We start from the raw sequence: 15,617 nt of genomic DNA, 5'->3' as shown, positions 1-15,617 counted from the left end.
GGAAATGAATTGAGCTTGAAAGGATGGGAAGCTTTTAGAGAAAAAGATACTTCCTTCAAGCACCACCACGTGGGCGTGCTTTGATCACTGCGTTAAAACCACTGGAGCCAATTTTTCATCCATTAGTAATACGTATCTCTCAGATGACTTCCATGATGTGGGAGCTCCCAAAGGCTTTCACTCACTCTTCACTCATCCATTGTATCACGTACAGCATCCACTTCTTAGTGCTGGAATCTGTTGTCTTTGTTCTTCAGGTCCATCTTGACTGGCTTATTCCCTCCTACTTCTGGTACTGCCTTCATCCTGGGTAAAGATATCCGCTCAGAGCTCAGCACCATCAGGCAAAACTTGGGTGTCTGTCCACAACACAACGTGCTGTTTGATTTGTGAGTAGCATCCATGAGATGTAGGGCTAGTGCTGTTGAAAGTTTGGGTTCCTTAGGAAACACTAGTGTTATTTGAGCTAAGACAGCTGTGTCTTTAGCTGTATGAATGGTGACAGACAGCAGGGTGGTGTGAGACCGGTGTAAGAGTGTTCTGATTGTTAGTGGGTTCATATGTGCCTATGAATTATTGACATGAGTGTGCAGTCTCATTTCTCTGCACTAAACTTGACTTGGTTAAATGGTTTAACATTGCCTGCTGAATTGGGATGTTATGGTTATTGTGTTGAGCCCTTTAAAAGGAGTATTATTTGCACTAGTGCTGAATAGCAGCATTCTGAAATCAAGCCCAAACTGAGCGCAACCAATCTGTAGCTGCTTTCTACGAACTCAGGCTTAAAAGATGTTTACCTAAGCAAACAAATATGCTTTGTGTAGTGCTAATGCAAGGCTGAATTCCAGCTCACATCTGTGACCTGAATTTGCTCTTGTTCCCTAGGCTGACTGTGGAAGAGCACATCTGGTTCTATGCTCGGCTCAAAGGGTTGCCGGAAAAGAAGGTAAAAGAGGAAATGGAGCAGATGGCAATGGACGTTGGTTTGCCTCACAAACTGAAAGCCAGGACAAGCAAACTCTCTGGTAGGTTCATCAGCTTTTACATTTGTCAGCAGCTCCCTCAGCTTCAGAAAGGCTCTATCAGGGAGGGCCTGACTGAGGCTGCATCACAGATCTCGATTGGATCCTCCAATCAGATACACAGGCTACCGCGCATCTAGGCAGTTGAAAAAATTAGTTATTTATTAAGTGCCTAATCATCATATATGCTAGTAAACTTAACAATCTTACAGTATTTATGCTATCTAATAATGTAAAAAAACAGTCACTTTTTTCTCAGTATTCTGTACTTGTTTCTGTCTTGACAGGGGGCATCACCTCACGGCCATGGAATCTGTATACCTGTAATACAGCTAGCTGTGATATATGTTCTCCAAATACTAACTAGAATATTTGGGTTTTACAGGTTTAGGTGAAGGTGGCTCAGACCCTAACCTTCAAGTAATTTGACCCCTATTTCGTAGAATCTTAGAATGGTTTGGTTTGGAAGGGACCTTTAAGATCACCTAGTTCCAACCCCCCTGCTGTAGGCAGGGACGCCTCCCAGTAGACCAGGTTGCTCGGAGCCCCATCCAGCCTGGCCTTGAATGCTTCCGGGGTGGGGGCATTCACAGCCTCTCTGGGCAGCCTGTTCCAGTGTCCCACCACCCTCACAGTAAAGAATCTCTTCCTAATATCTAGTCTAAATCTACCCTCTTCCTGTTTAAAGCAATTTCCCCTCATTCTGTTGGCTACCTGCCATTACAAAAACTTCCATCCAAACACTGTGAACACTGTGCACTTCTTACGTTGGCTTTTTTTTCAGTTGGTATCCTTCCCCTTTGTTCAGGAATACCAGGATTCCTGTATCAGCCTGTGCCAGGTATCTGAGGACTAGGACTGTTTTGTCTCTGACTCTATCAACACATTTGGCTTTAGTAAGGGAGAGCAGATTGTCACAGGTTGGCTTCACACTGAAGAGTATAATATGAAGTATTATGTCACTGCTGCCTCTAACACACTCCCACTGGAGGGGAGTCTCTTGGGCACCTGTTCCTTTGGCTCAAGCTTTTAGAGACCTGCTCCAGGTCCTCAAGATATGGTTAGGCATCTGAGCAAGAAATATGGTACTGCTGATGTTAAGATACATATGATTCATTATTATAGAGGGGTTGTGGTATGGAGGAATTGTGCTCTGCTGGGGAAAACTATCCTGATGAATTATTCTTTGTCCTGAAGGTGATGAGACCCGGAAGGCATAAAACAGTATCAGCACTCAGTTTTCTCAGTGCTCAATTTTGCTTTTTCTTGGAGAGCTCAATTTCCACTTTGTTGCTCTCATTTCTGTTCTGTTCTTTGCATCAGCCTGACCCCCTCTTTCTTGTTGTGCCTTTCAGGTGGCATGCAGAGGAAGCTCTCAGTTGCCTTAGCCTTTGTTGGTGGCTCCAAAGTTGTCATTCTGGATGAGCCCACAGCTGGAGTGGATCCTTATTCTCGGAGAGGGATATGGGAACTGCTTCTGAAGTACAGACAAGGTATGTGGTCTTTTTTTGAGCTCCTAATGAAACCATGTTGTGAAAAGCAAAAGAAAATCAATCTCTGATTCACAGCTGTTCCCAAAATAGCAGTATGTCTTTGCAAATCCATTGTTGCCTGCACTGAGGAAGGAACAAAGAGCTTGAGGGATAAGCACATTCTGCTCTCACCTGTCCTCATTTTTCATCCAGTTCATGTCAGATCTCACTGAACAAAGATCTTCACTGGATTGTCAGGATATTTAAAGACAGAAATTCATGCTGTATGTGCAGCATTGTCCTGTTTTATTGTAGCCATGATTGCTGATATGGAGTTAACCTACTTCAGCTGAGTGTGGCAATGATGTGCAAAGGGTGGGGAAAATATACCAGTGACAACAGTTGCGACCCTTTTCCATATAACTAACCTTATTCAAACATGCAACAACTTGGGAAACAAGCCTCCCATTCAACTTCGTGACAAAACCCAGATGGTAATGGCTTTTCTTGGCTTGGAAACACGAATGTAGATAACTTACAGCAGTGTCTTCCTTTGCTTTCTTCCAGGCCGCACTATCATTCTTTCCACACACCACATGGATGAGGCAGACATTCTGGGGGATCGAATTGCCATCATTTCTCATGGCAAGCTCTGCTGTGTTGGTTCTTCTCTTTTCCTGAAGAACCAGCTGGGAACAGGCTATTACTTGACCCTTGTCAAGAAAGATGTGGATTCCTCTCTGAGCTCCTGTCGAAACAGTAGCAGCACGGTGTCCTATCTGAAGAAGGTACAGCTAACTCTTCCTGGTTATATTGATCTTTCATTTGTGAAATTTTAGACTTACAGGAAGCAGCAGTTAAGATTTTACGTAACAGAATGTATCGAAATCTCTTATTCTTTAAAAGACATCTTACCTGCTTTCATAGGTACTGTGGCAGACCACATCTACTTAACTGTTGCATGGAATGTATGCCTCCATTATGGTTTCTTTCAAAGCCATTGTTTCCAACGCTGTTTGGAGAGAGACAGGATAGATGAAGTGCTCACTTCTCTAACACTTATGCCTAGAGCTGTGACTTCTTGCTTGTATTTTAGTCCTTTGTAATGATACATCACCTTTACTTTCAGACTCTTCTGTAGAGTATCCGGCATGCTGCAGCATTTGCTTGGAGTTAGAAAGATTGCAGCATCCTGACACACCTATTTTCTAGCTAAACTTAACCTTTTTTACTGATTATCTCCTCTTTTGTTACTAGGATGACAGTGTCTCCCAGAGCAGCTCTGATGCTGGCCTTGGCAGTGACCATGAAAGTGACACCCTGACAATAGGTGAGCCTTGGAAAAAGAGTATGACGTTCAGTCCCTGTGCTAACATTGCTCCCTTTTTGACCTTTAACAATAGCCTTAATTTTGTCCAATTATTGTAGCAACACGGAGGCTTAGTTATCAAGATCACAGACATAGTAATTTTAAATCCATAAACATTGTAACATTTTTGTCTAGCGAACCACTCTGAGTTCACTTTGACTATTGAAGATGGTATAGTTACTACACCTGCTACCAGTATGACTTGCAGGGCTGCCGGTAGCATGTAAAAGATATCTCAAATTCTTCAAATAAAAGCAATAGTCACGCTTGGGTCCAAGCCTTTGCTGAATGTAAAAAGAACCCATATTTTCCATAGAAATGAGCTGCTTTCCATAGCTGTTCCATTTTACCTCGTTTCCTTCTGACAGGGTTTTTCAGACTGAGCTCTGTTTTCCACATGATGAACAGAATAGAAAGATGAGCATCACCTTTTCCTTTGGTTCTTCTAGATGTCTCTGCAATTTCGAATCTCATTACAAAACACGTCCCTGAGGCAAGACTGGTTGAGGACATTGGTCATGAGTTAACCTATGTCTTGCCATACAAAGCTGCTAAAGAGGGAGCTTTCGTCGAGCTGTTCCATGAAATTGATGATCGCCTTTCTGATCTTGGCATTTCCAGCTATGGCATTTCTGAGACCACCTTGGAGGAGGTGAGTGGGCTAAAGCTTCTGTTTTCCACTTGAACTAGGGAAAATGAATCATGGCAGAAGTAAGAAAAAGGCTGTCTTTTCTTCCTGTAAATATTTGCCCATTTGTCGTGGAGCAGGCAGCTCTGTGCTCCTCTCCAGGACGGATTCTCCTCTGCACCATTAAGGAGTGTGCATTAAAAACGAAAATGAAATAGAGGCAAGCATAGATCCTTTGTACTCAATTGCACATTGCTGAGATATCACATGAGGGTTAGCCCCAGATTGGCTTATAGTGACTCTGTAAACACCTTTGAGGCATTTTTAGGGATGCTTTGTACTGCGCTTAACTGAAAGCATGCATTTTTGATACTGGAGATTGTTCTTTAGAGAAACCCAATAGCCATAGGCCCTTGTCAGAGGACTGTGTAGGGGCTGTTACTTGCGACTGTTCTAACTGACAAATTTAGTACCAAAGTCTCCTTCAGACATAGGAAATAGCTTGCATTTAAGATATACTGAGAACTGATTTTGGAAAGGAGGAACAGCTGTTACGTGCTTTCAGGCTATGCTTCTGGAAGCCAGAGAGGAAGTTTATGCTCCCGTAACCCAGGGAATAAACCCTGTATCTGTTCTCATGCTGCACACATCAATCTTGGGTTCTCTCATGGCATTTCCTGAAGGAGTCATCACAGTATTGCTTCCCTTCTAATTTTAACTGACACTTACCATGGTCTTTCAGATCTTCCTCAAAGTGGCTGATGATAGCGGTGTGGATGCAGAAACCTCAGGTGAGTGTTGTTGTTTGCTGTGGTGTCAGAGGAAACTTAAGGGAGAGATACCATCATTTGTTTAAGCACATGGCTGACAAAGTGTAGAAATTTCAGGAGTAAAGTCTCAGTGCAGGCCTTAGCTTCCTGGGCAGGAAAGAATCTAGTGGGTATATCAAATGAGGAGTGTTCCTGCCCTCGGTAACTACATTTGGATAGGTGAGTAGTGAATGTAAATATGGAGGTGTGTCCAGCTATACAGTGACACGTGCTTCGGTGTGACAGTCCCTATTTGTGGCTGAACTGGAACTCTTCTGCAGTGAGATTTTTCATGGCCTAAAACAGCTGTTCTTAGTATGTTTTAAGTGTGTTTGTGTACTGTTGATTTCTGCCTACTCACATGGAGAGTTTCTACTGTTTGAGTGTATTGTGAACTTGAGTGACACTGTCTACTCTGAATAGCAAGAAAAACTATTGACTGGGCCAAATCACAGCACTGTCTGACTTTCTCTTTTTCTGAGAGTAGCTCAGTGCTCTTGCAGCATTTCCTGAAAAACTAATGCTGGTAAACTGTAATTGGTGTCACTTGCATATTAAGTGAGTATTTTCCTTGAGTGAGAGCAGCCTCAAGTTTCTGTGGCTAAATAAAAGTAAATAAATAAATGCCCAGAGCACTGGAAGAAGCTTCTAGGACAGAATGTGAAAATTGATGCATAAACCATGTGACCTCGCAGAGTAGCAGTCATGGTTTTAGCTTTTCCTGGACTGGAATCACTCCAACTCAGCTTCTCAGACCGCAGATGGAAGGTCACGTACAATGAAAATGATACTGCTTTGCTTTTTGTGGTACTAATTGGAGATAAATGGAAGCAGTTCAGCTAACCATAACTGCTTTATTTTCAGATGGGACATTGCCTGCCAGAAGGAACAGGCGTGCATTTGGAGACAGACAGAGCTGCCTTCGTCCATTTACAGAAGATGATGCATTTGACCCTAATGATTCAGACATTGATCCAGGTATTGCTGGTTCTCAAGCCTATTTTCTTCTTGTGAACACTACATAGTGCAAATTACAAGGCTGAGAGTGCCAAAGGAATAGTGGTTTATTTGCCCAGCAGTGCCTTGCTCCATCCTCTTTTTAAGTCTCAGAGAGATAAAGTTGCAAATGCTGTTCTGTGAATTTCTGTTGCTTTATCCGCTTGTTGCTCTCTTTTTTGATAAGTGAGTGTAGTTGGTCCAGCCTTCACCTTGTTAATTCAGCACAGAAGTGCTGAGGGAATATCTTTGTGGGCTTGCGATTAAGAGTTCTTTCTTGTTTCTTGCTAACAGAATCCAGAGAGACTGATCTTCTCAGTGGCATGGATGGGAAAGGCTCCTACCAGATGAAGGGCTGGAAGCTCTCCCAGCAACAGTTCATGGCTCTGTTGTGGAAGAGACTGCTTATTGCCAAGAGAAGCCGGAAGGGCTTCTTTGCTCAGGTAAGATCATCCAACATGTGCAAGGTTCCCTCAGAAGAGACATCTCTGGACCACATGCTTTGTGTTCATATATACTCGTCAGTATTTCTCACTAAGCCGTGTCCCTCACTGCAACATCTAAATTTTTCTGAAACACCTTCAAGGATGGTGACTTGGCCACCAATCTGGGCAGCTCATTCCAGTGCCTGACTGCTCTTTCAGAGATTAAACATTCCTTGACATCCAACCTGAACCTCCCTTGGCTCAACTTGAGGGCATTCCCTCTAGACCTGTAACAAAGGCTTTATTTGGAAGCTGGAAAAGTCTTGAGCCATTGACTCGCTTGAAGCTGATGATGCCTCTGGAATGTTCACCTTAATAAAAAAAGGCTCGCTCTCTCCTTGTAATTTCAGATTGTGCTGCCAGCTGTCTTTGTGTGTATTGCTCTCATGTTCAGTCTGATTGTTCCTCCCTTTGGGAAGTATCCCAGCCTGGAATTACAGCCCTGGATGTACGATGAGCAGTATACATTTATTAGGTATGTTCCTTGTGGCTCAGAAATGATGCTAAATCCTAAAATTCTTTTCTCCTCTGCTGAATTGAGTTACTGAGTACTGAATTCCTTATCTGATTGTTTAAACTTGCTTTCTGTGGTTAGTGCAGAAGTACATTTTAAAGACATGATAATATTTTCTTCTTAAACCTTTAAATGCCTGCCCTAACTACTAGCAAGGCCATTTCTATTTCTGTATGGTGCTGTGAGTCTAGTGATACTGTGCACACACAAAAAACAAAGACGGGTGCTCATAAACCAAGGGTTCTTCATACTTCAATTTCTACCCATGTTCTTTTCCTGAGCTTTTTTACTGTGTTCTCAGCTTTGCTCTGCTATTTTTTGCTGTATGCCTGTAATCCCACTGACCTGGTGATATTCCTCTGCTATACCCATAGTAATGATGCTCCAGAAGATGCAGGCACTCAGAAGCTTTTGGATGCCCTTCTCAATAAACCTGGCTTTGGAACACGCTGTATGCAGGGACACTCCATCCCGTAAGTATAACTCGGTGCTGCAAAGGGGAAGCCCAGCCTTGGCTTCTGGTCATTCAGTAGATTAAGCCAGCTTCAGGGTTTGATACTTAAGCATAGCCAGGGCAGAATTTAAACCAAAAAGCCTATATTTGCATTCCCCTTTTTTTTCTGTTTGGGACCTTCAGGAAAGTTGCTGGCACTTAGCATGGCAAGAGAGTGAGATCTGAGTGCAAGTCCTTACTGACAGAGATGGAACGAAGATGATAGTCTCTCCCTCAAATCGCTGTTTGGTTCTGAATTAAGACTATGACATAATAGTGTTGCTGTATGCTTTTGACTAACTATTCACACAGTCCTATTTCTGACTGCACTAGAAACCCTGGTTAACACCCCCACAAATGCCAGCAGACGGTATGGAGAGCCAGCAGCATTGGCAGTATTTCCAAGCTCTGACACTGTCTTGCTGCATGTCCTTGGGCAAATAACTGAAGATCTGGGTTGCTTGTGCAGATAGAATATACAGCCTGGGATAGTCTGTGCTTAGGCTGGAAGAACCACAGCTCATCATCATAGGACAGTGGGGAAGGTGGTTGGAACCCCATGCCCTAAACATTGACCAGTTGTGGAGAAGTAATTTGTCATTTTCAAAGCAGATGCAGGAGCAGAGTTACTTGGTTGTGGGTTCTAGAAGGAGGCTGCAGATCATCTGCCCTCTGAGGCTGCCTTGAGGGAGAGCTATGTTTTGATGCCCTTGGGGCAGAGAGGCCATCCCAAAAGCAGCTGTCTGCTGTGATCTTCTCTCAGCTCTGAATGCAAAGTGTGCTGGGAGTGACTGAAGTAAAGCACTCTGTTTAAAGCTGTGAGATTAATGAGGAGAGTATCTAGCACAACTCATTGTTGGGCAGACTCAATCACTTTAACACTAGGATCTGTTAGAACCTGGTCTTTTGTTCTGAGCTGTTTGTTTCAGTGATGTCAAGCTCCCTTTGTCCTTCAGCCTGCTTCTTGTCCTGAGTACAGTGGCATCTGTTACTTAAATTACTGTTAAGCAAAAGCCACCATTGTTGTTTTTAAAAGTGCATTTGCCTTGCTTCTGTCCTAACACAGAGACACTCCTTGCACCGTGGGACAGAAGGAATGGACCACTGCTTCAGTCCCAGACTCAGTCCTGGAAATCTTGAGAGGCAACTGGAGCATGGAGAACCCTTCTCCATCTTGTGAGTGCAGCAATGAGAAGATCAAGAAGATGCTGCCTGTGTGTCCCCCTGGTGCAGGCGGGCTGCCACCCCCACAGGTAGGATGAATCTTGATGGTCCTGGAGAGCAGAATGGCTGGGTCTGGTTACTGTGTGCAGCACTGAGCACAGTCTGTCTGATTTGGTGGCTGCGTTTTCTAATGGACATTCGTCTCTATTTCCCCGGTGACGCCAGCGAGAACAAGACACTGCTGACATCCTCCAGAATCTGACGGGTCGCAATATATCAGACTATCTAGTGAAGACCTACGCGCAGATCATTGGGAAAAGGTAATTGATAAACACACCCTGTCTCTTACATCTGCACCAAATACAGCCTTCTGTCAATAGCATGCTGCATAACTCAGACAGATAGGCCTAGGCAGCGCATACTTTTCAGCAGTGGGCCAGACCTACTTAGCTCAAACTGTCCTGATCCATACGTAGTTCAAGTATTCCTGCTTTCTAGTGATGACATGACAGCTCTGGAGAACAGAGGTGGGCATGTCCTGAGCCTTGCAGGCAGAGTGATGGATAAGTCTGGGTGTAAACCAGAGACAAGTGGTGGGACATAGAGAGAGAGAACGGTTTGGGTGGGAAGGGACTTTAAAGGTATATGCCAGATGTGAGGGAGTTCTGCACTCTTTTCCCTGACTGTGCCTGAAGCACTAGTAGCAAGTTGTCTCTTTTTCCGTACATAACACATCTGCTTTTTTTTTCTCTCTTGACAGCTTAAAGAATAAAATCTGGGTGAATGAGTTCAGGTGAGTTGCTGCCTTTTCTTTAACTTGTATATGTCCACTAACCCTTGAGCAGTGTGCTCAGGACAGATTCATTCTGCTTCATAGCTTATTATATGTGGCTCTCAACTGTTCAGTGTCCAGGGGGCACTGTTAAGAATAAACTGGAGCAATCCTGGGTTACATTGCTGAAAAGCCTGCTGCCTTATGTGGAGAGCAGTACCAGCTTGAAAAGATTTGCAATAGCAATATTCTCCCACAGGAGGTGCAGTTTTTCCAGCCAAGGGAAGCAGGAAGATGCCCTGCTTTGCCTGCACAGGAAGCAGGACAGCTGAGTTCAATAAAGACTGTTTATGTTATTGCAGACAGAGCGTTGTAGTCATAAGCTGAGTATTTAACCTCAGAAATAAGGAGCAGGAGACATCAGGGCTAAACAGCAGTGTGGAAAGATCATATTTCACGCTTTTTGTAAGAGTGGAGACATTTGCCTTGGTTATGGTGCAAAAATAGAAGACAACTAGAGAGGGAAAAGTGGTCTTTTCTGGAGCTGAATGTGTAGTTTGGTCTGTGCTTCACTCTCTATCTGTACTCCTAGGTATGGAGGCTTTTCCTTGGGAGCCAGAAGTTCCCATGTGCTTCCTCCAAGCAATGAAGTCACTGATGCCATTAAACAGGTGAAGAAGATCTTGGAGCTAGCACAGGTGAGTAGCTGTTTCCATAAATCCAGATTGCACTCATGACAGAATTCTGTTATTTGAGAGATGACTTGGAAACCATAAGAGGAGGAGAGAGGGTATGTTAGTTAGCTTTCCAGTGGCTTCTCGCCATTAACTCTGAGCTGAGGTTTTCTGGGCTGGGTGTTTGAGGGCAGCAGAAGGCTCAGGACCACCCTTATCTGACACTTGCACAACCTTTCTTTTTAAAAAACAGGTTCTCCCTGACACCAGCTGCAAGCCAATAGAAGTAACAGCCACATCCAAGTGTTTTTTTGGCAGGACAGGGAGGGCTGTCTCAAGGGAATTAACAAGTTGTTGCTAGCTCTTTTAAAACCTCACTTCAGTGCTTCTGTGCTGAGTTTGTCCTGGCTCAGAAGATAATCTGGGCCACTGCATTCTTCTGAGACTGTCTCTAAGCTCCATTGTCTCTGGAGGTTGCCTGCAGCCCTGCTTAATATTTGTCACTGGGGCAGGAAAGAAAAAACAACAACAAAAAAAAAAACAGGCCTAAGGCTGACCTCCACTACTGGTAGGATTGCAGAAAGGTATAGGGGAAGAAGAAAGCTGTGCTTTCCTACCACCTCTCCCTTTGAAGATACTGGCTGCAGACTGGAAAGAAAACTGTTAGAGCTGTGAAAAACCTAGTGTGATTCCCAGAGCCCAGGACATCAGGGAAGGTACTATCAAAGAAGTAGTAACTGTCTTTTTACTGTTTGCAGGGGAGTTCTGGAGATAGGTTTCTCAACAACTTGGCAAGTTTCATGAAAGGTCTGGACACAAAGAACAACGTGAAGGTAAATCAGCCATCCACTCTGCTCTGCCTGCTGTTTGAAGCTCTGGTAACCTGGGGTTGTTTTTAGGTAGCAAAGAACCAGCAGTTTGCCTTAGACAACTGTGCAGACTGGAGCTCTCTACATTTAAATTACTTGCTAGTGGAGAAAATACAGATTCTATTCTTTTTGGTTTCCCTGAAATCTGTTTATCCTTTGCAGTCAAAAGTCCAAAAGGATGTGCAGGATCAGTGGCTTTGTTTTGAGGGGCATACTTTTCCTTCTAGATTCCTCTGATGGTTATTGGTCAAACTATATGTCCAGTCCCTGAGCAACGTATCTGGAAGTAGATAAAAAGAAGTTATGAGATAGAAGTTAAAAGACAGAAGTTCAAGAGGGAAAACTGATGCCTTTCTGACACTGTTGTGGTCTCTTGCAGGTGTGGTTCAACAACAAGGGTTGGCATGCCATTGCCTCCTTCCTGAATGTGATCAACAATGCTATTCTTCGGGCCAACCTGCAGCAGGGCAAGAACCCTAGTGCTTATGGGATCACCGCCTTCAATCACCCGCTCAACTTGACTAAGCAGCAGCTCTCCGAAGTGGCTCTGTAAGTCCTAATGTAAATACATTTGGGTTTGGGATAATCAGCTGGTGATTGCTGGAAACTGGTGACAGAAGAAATGCTGTAGTGTCATTGATGGGCAGTCAGTAGCTGGTGGCACTGAGATTATACTATGTTGGCCTTAATGTCTGTAGTCTGGACAAGCTGCAGAGTGTGCTGTTGAGCACTTGCTTTCATAAACCAGCACTACTTTTTGACTCTAGTTTAACTCCTTACTACTCAAGGAGGATGACTAACCAAAACATAAAAGTCAGCACTAGTTGTGTAAGGGATACAGAAGTTGTTTACTCTTATTATGTAGCTTGTGTAGATATGATCAGCTGTGTCAAACAGCCTGTCACCACTGTTCTCATGCTGCTGTGTTCACAGAGCTGCAGTAGTTTCTCTCCAAAGAGTCCATAGACAGCCAGGTGACACAGAGTGAAAAGGGATATCTTTTTTGTATGAATGTGGTTCCCTGTTTCTCAGTTCTGTGCAAGCTTTCTGTGTCTGAGTACCTCGAACTGAAATTTTTGAGAACAAATGAAATCATCTCATTTTCTGCTTCTTGGAGAACTTCAACAGTGTGACCTGACCCATCCTTGACTCCTCATGGATATGGTCATTCTTTTGTCCCACAGTACTACCATTTGACTAAGGTTGATAGGTCCTGTTTAGTTTTGCTTACTGTCTCAGGCTTGGGATCTTAGCCAAAATTGCTGAGATACCGATGAGTTCACTACTATTACAATCTGAACCAGGACTCATAAACTGTGCAGATACATCCTTCAACTCTTCCAGCACAGCAGTGGCTGATGACAGTCAGAGATACCTTTGAACTTTAAAACAAAACCATGCAGAGACAACAACAACAAATCCCAACCCTAGTAAATAGATTATGTGGGAAACAATGTTACAGAGGACAATGGTGAGGAAAGGAGAAGGACAACTGTGTTGAAGTGTCCAAACATTCTGCAGGTTGTGGTACTGTTTTTGAGACACTTACAGGCCATGCGTATTGCCTTCATTGTACAGATGGAGAGCAGCCCTGTAGTTAACATGGCCTGGTATGGTCATCCTTAACCCTGCAGAATGAGAATAGCAAAAGGAGAATGAGTTTCTGCATTGCCCACATGAACTGCCTCATTTTGTCTCAAGGGAGACAGCACCAGCATACAAACACTTTGCTTTCATTCTTTTTGTCTAGGATGACCACATCAGTGGATGTCCTGGTCTCCATCTGTGTGATCTTTGCCATGTCCTTTGTTCCTGCCAGCTTTGTGGTGTTCCTTATCCAGGAACGTGTCAGTAAGGCTAAGCACTTGCAGTTCATCAGTGGTGTGAAGCCTGTGATCTACTGGCTGGCCAACTTTGTCTGGGATATGGTAAGGGCTGGACTGTACTTCATGGCTGTGCTAAACTGTCCTCTATCCCGTGTTTGCAGGGTGTCCACTGAAGCATAGCTAGGGCCAGTGGGCACTACATTAATTCATCATGTAATAGCTGTTGTGCCTTTGACTTCTGCCTTTGCTCTCTTGGGCGGTAATTAACCTCGATGGGACAAAAAACACTGAACTGAGGATGGAAGGGCAACCATAAACTCCAGCATTAGCATCAGTGACATTTTTAATGTCACTTGAAAATATCTGCCCCAAAATGTTGGCATGCATAGCCCCTTGCTCTGCTCATTCAAAGCAGGCTTTTCAATCTGTAATGTCCAGAACCTGTGAGAGTCTTATCAGCTACTTCTAGAGGACCAAGAAGTGTGAATTCTTGTATGCCATACTGTTGCTTACACATGGAATGCTGCTATGAATTTCCCCTTGCAAGTAGACTTGGGAACGTTGAAGGATGTTGAAAAACGTTGGTTCAGAGTAGAAATATGCATTAGTTTTTTGTCATCTGGAAATGCATCTAAAGCTGTATTTTTCACCTTCCAGTGCAACTACATCGTTCCAGCCACACTCGTCATCATCATCTTCATCTGCTTCCAACAGAAGTCCTATGTATCCTCCTCCAACTTGCCTGTGCTCGCTCTTCTTCTGCTTCTCTATGGGTAAGGAATTTCTCCTCTGCAGGATGACTAGGGAGACACTTAAGTTTGGAATTTACTTACCTGATGTTGTGGCCTTTCATCTTGCAGTTGGTCTATCACTCCTCTCATGTATCCAGCCTCCTTCGTGTTCAAAATCCCCAGCACAGCATATGTTGTGCTGACCAGTGTGAACCTCTTCATTGGCATCAATGGTAGTGTGGCCACCTTTGTCCTGGAGCTCTTCACCAACAACGTAAGTCTTCCCAGAAGCTCTTCACTGTCTTGTGCTGATGCATTCTAATTCTACATTGGTGCCGTGTTGCCCTGACAAACTGCCAGCTTGTAACCCTTGCTGCAGTGTTTTAAATGTGTTCAAATATGTTTAATTTGAATTTTTGTATGTTCTTCGTAAGGGGCAGTTTCTATCTACTACAAGGCATTTCAAGCACTCTGATTAGTTGTCCTCAGTTTTGCTCTCAGAGATAAATATCTCACTGGCTGTATTGTGAACTTTTGTATCTCACTTCAGTTTTTTACAAGGCCAGATGCCTATTGGGGAAGGTCCAAGTGTCCCTCATGCCTGTATGTAATGCAAGATGCCTTAGCAGGCCCTGTTTGACGCGTTAGTGGGAAGTACCTCTGAAGGAGCTCTGTGGGATTAACTTGTTGATTGCGCCACCTGCCTGTGGGCATGAGGCAGCCGTCTTTGATGGTGATCCCTTTTGTTATAAGGCCTATTTTATCTCAGCAGAAACATGCACTTTCTTGAAGATAAGTGCCTGGCAGAACAGTAAAGTAACCTCTCCTAAGGACAAGGGGCAGTGCGCACAAACTGGAATTTAGGAAGTTCCATATGAACATGAGAAAGAACTTTATTCTGAGGGTGACAGAGCACAGGAGAAAGCTGCCCAGAGAGGTTGTGAAGTCTTTTTCTCTGGAGATGTTCAAAACCCATCTGGATGCTTTCCCATGTGACGTATTGTGGGGAACCTGCTGTAGCAGGAGGTTGGACTTGATGATCTCCAGAGGTCACTTCCAACTCCTACAATTCTGTGATTCTGTTGTGAGTCCGACCTATGAACTAAGCCTGCTGGAAAAGGATTACAGCGTCCAGTATTGGCTACGGAGGGGCTACCTACAGCCTCTGAGATAACCAGTCTGTGCTACCACAAGTTTCCCATCTCCTCAACCTGTAGACTTTCTGCATGTTGCCTTTTACAGGCCTTGCTTTTTAGACTGAATATTTGGAAAAATCTCTCCTTTGGTGTACATTGCTTGCTTTAATAGCATCTTGAGCAAAGGAGGAACAGTGACTGTCCGGAGGAGCTGTGGGACTGTCTCTTGGAAGAATATTTCTAATCCCTGATTTTTTGTGGGATTGCAATGCTGCCAGCTGGCTGCAGGTGATGATTCACAAAACGGCATCACATTCAGCAGGCGGTGGCAGTTCTCTGCTCAGACAACTCACTGGCACTTAATTTTGTCTTAACAGAAGCTGAACAACATCAATGACATCTTGAAGTCTGTCTTTCTTATCTTCCCTCACTTCTGCCTGGGGCGGGGTCTTATTGACATGGTGAAAAATCAGGCCATGGCTGATGCTCTGGAGAGGTTTGGTAAGTGCAATTGTGCGATCCTGCTCTGGATTAACACCCTTGTTCTTCTGACTTTTCAGGAGTTCAGAGTACACAGTTTGCAGCACAGAGCTTATCAGAGTTGGCAGGTATCCTCAGCTGCCCTCTTCAGGCTGTTTCAAACACCAAAGAAATCAG

At 44.0% G+C, this 15,617-nt stretch overlaps 1 protein-coding gene across 2 annotated transcripts in view; it reads left to right on the top strand.

The window, feature by feature from the left end:
• ABCA1 (ATP-binding cassette, sub-family A (ABC1), member 1) overlaps positions 1–15,617 on the top strand; it is a 94,415-nt gene that overhangs the window by 70,640 nt on the left and 8,158 nt on the right. For both annotated transcript variants that reach the window (NM_204145.3, XM_046905175.1), the window contains exons 20-40: positions 258–389; positions 886–1,025; positions 2,378–2,515; positions 3,062–3,282; positions 3,752–3,824; positions 4,313–4,515; positions 5,234–5,282; positions 6,165–6,278; positions 6,591–6,739; positions 7,132–7,256; positions 7,670–7,768; positions 8,855–9,041; positions 9,178–9,272; positions 9,713–9,745; positions 10,317–10,422; positions 11,157–11,231; positions 11,647–11,816; positions 13,018–13,195; positions 13,751–13,866; positions 13,954–14,098; positions 15,338–15,461. In NM_204145.3, the coding sequence (NP_989476.1) occupies positions 258–389; positions 886–1,025; positions 2,378–2,515; positions 3,062–3,282; positions 3,752–3,824; positions 4,313–4,515; positions 5,234–5,282; positions 6,165–6,278; positions 6,591–6,739; positions 7,132–7,256; positions 7,670–7,768; positions 8,855–9,041; positions 9,178–9,272; positions 9,713–9,745; positions 10,317–10,422; positions 11,157–11,231; positions 11,647–11,816; positions 13,018–13,195; positions 13,751–13,866; positions 13,954–14,098; positions 15,338–15,461 (2,672 nt within the window). The remainder of the gene's footprint in view (positions 1–257; positions 390–885; positions 1,026–2,377; positions 2,516–3,061; positions 3,283–3,751; positions 3,825–4,312; positions 4,516–5,233; positions 5,283–6,164; positions 6,279–6,590; positions 6,740–7,131; positions 7,257–7,669; positions 7,769–8,854; positions 9,042–9,177; positions 9,273–9,712; positions 9,746–10,316; positions 10,423–11,156; positions 11,232–11,646; positions 11,817–13,017; positions 13,196–13,750; positions 13,867–13,953; positions 14,099–15,337; positions 15,462–15,617) is intronic.

Source organism: Gallus gallus, chromosome Z (genome assembly GCF_016699485.2).
Source record: "Gallus gallus isolate bGalGal1 chromosome Z, bGalGal1.mat.broiler.GRCg7b, whole genome shotgun sequence".
In the NCBI taxonomy this organism is placed as follows: Eukaryota; Metazoa; Chordata; class Aves; order Galliformes; family Phasianidae; genus Gallus; species Gallus gallus.
The sequence above is the reverse complement of the archived record's forward strand: the minus strand, read 5'-3'. Positions and strand labels throughout refer to the sequence as shown.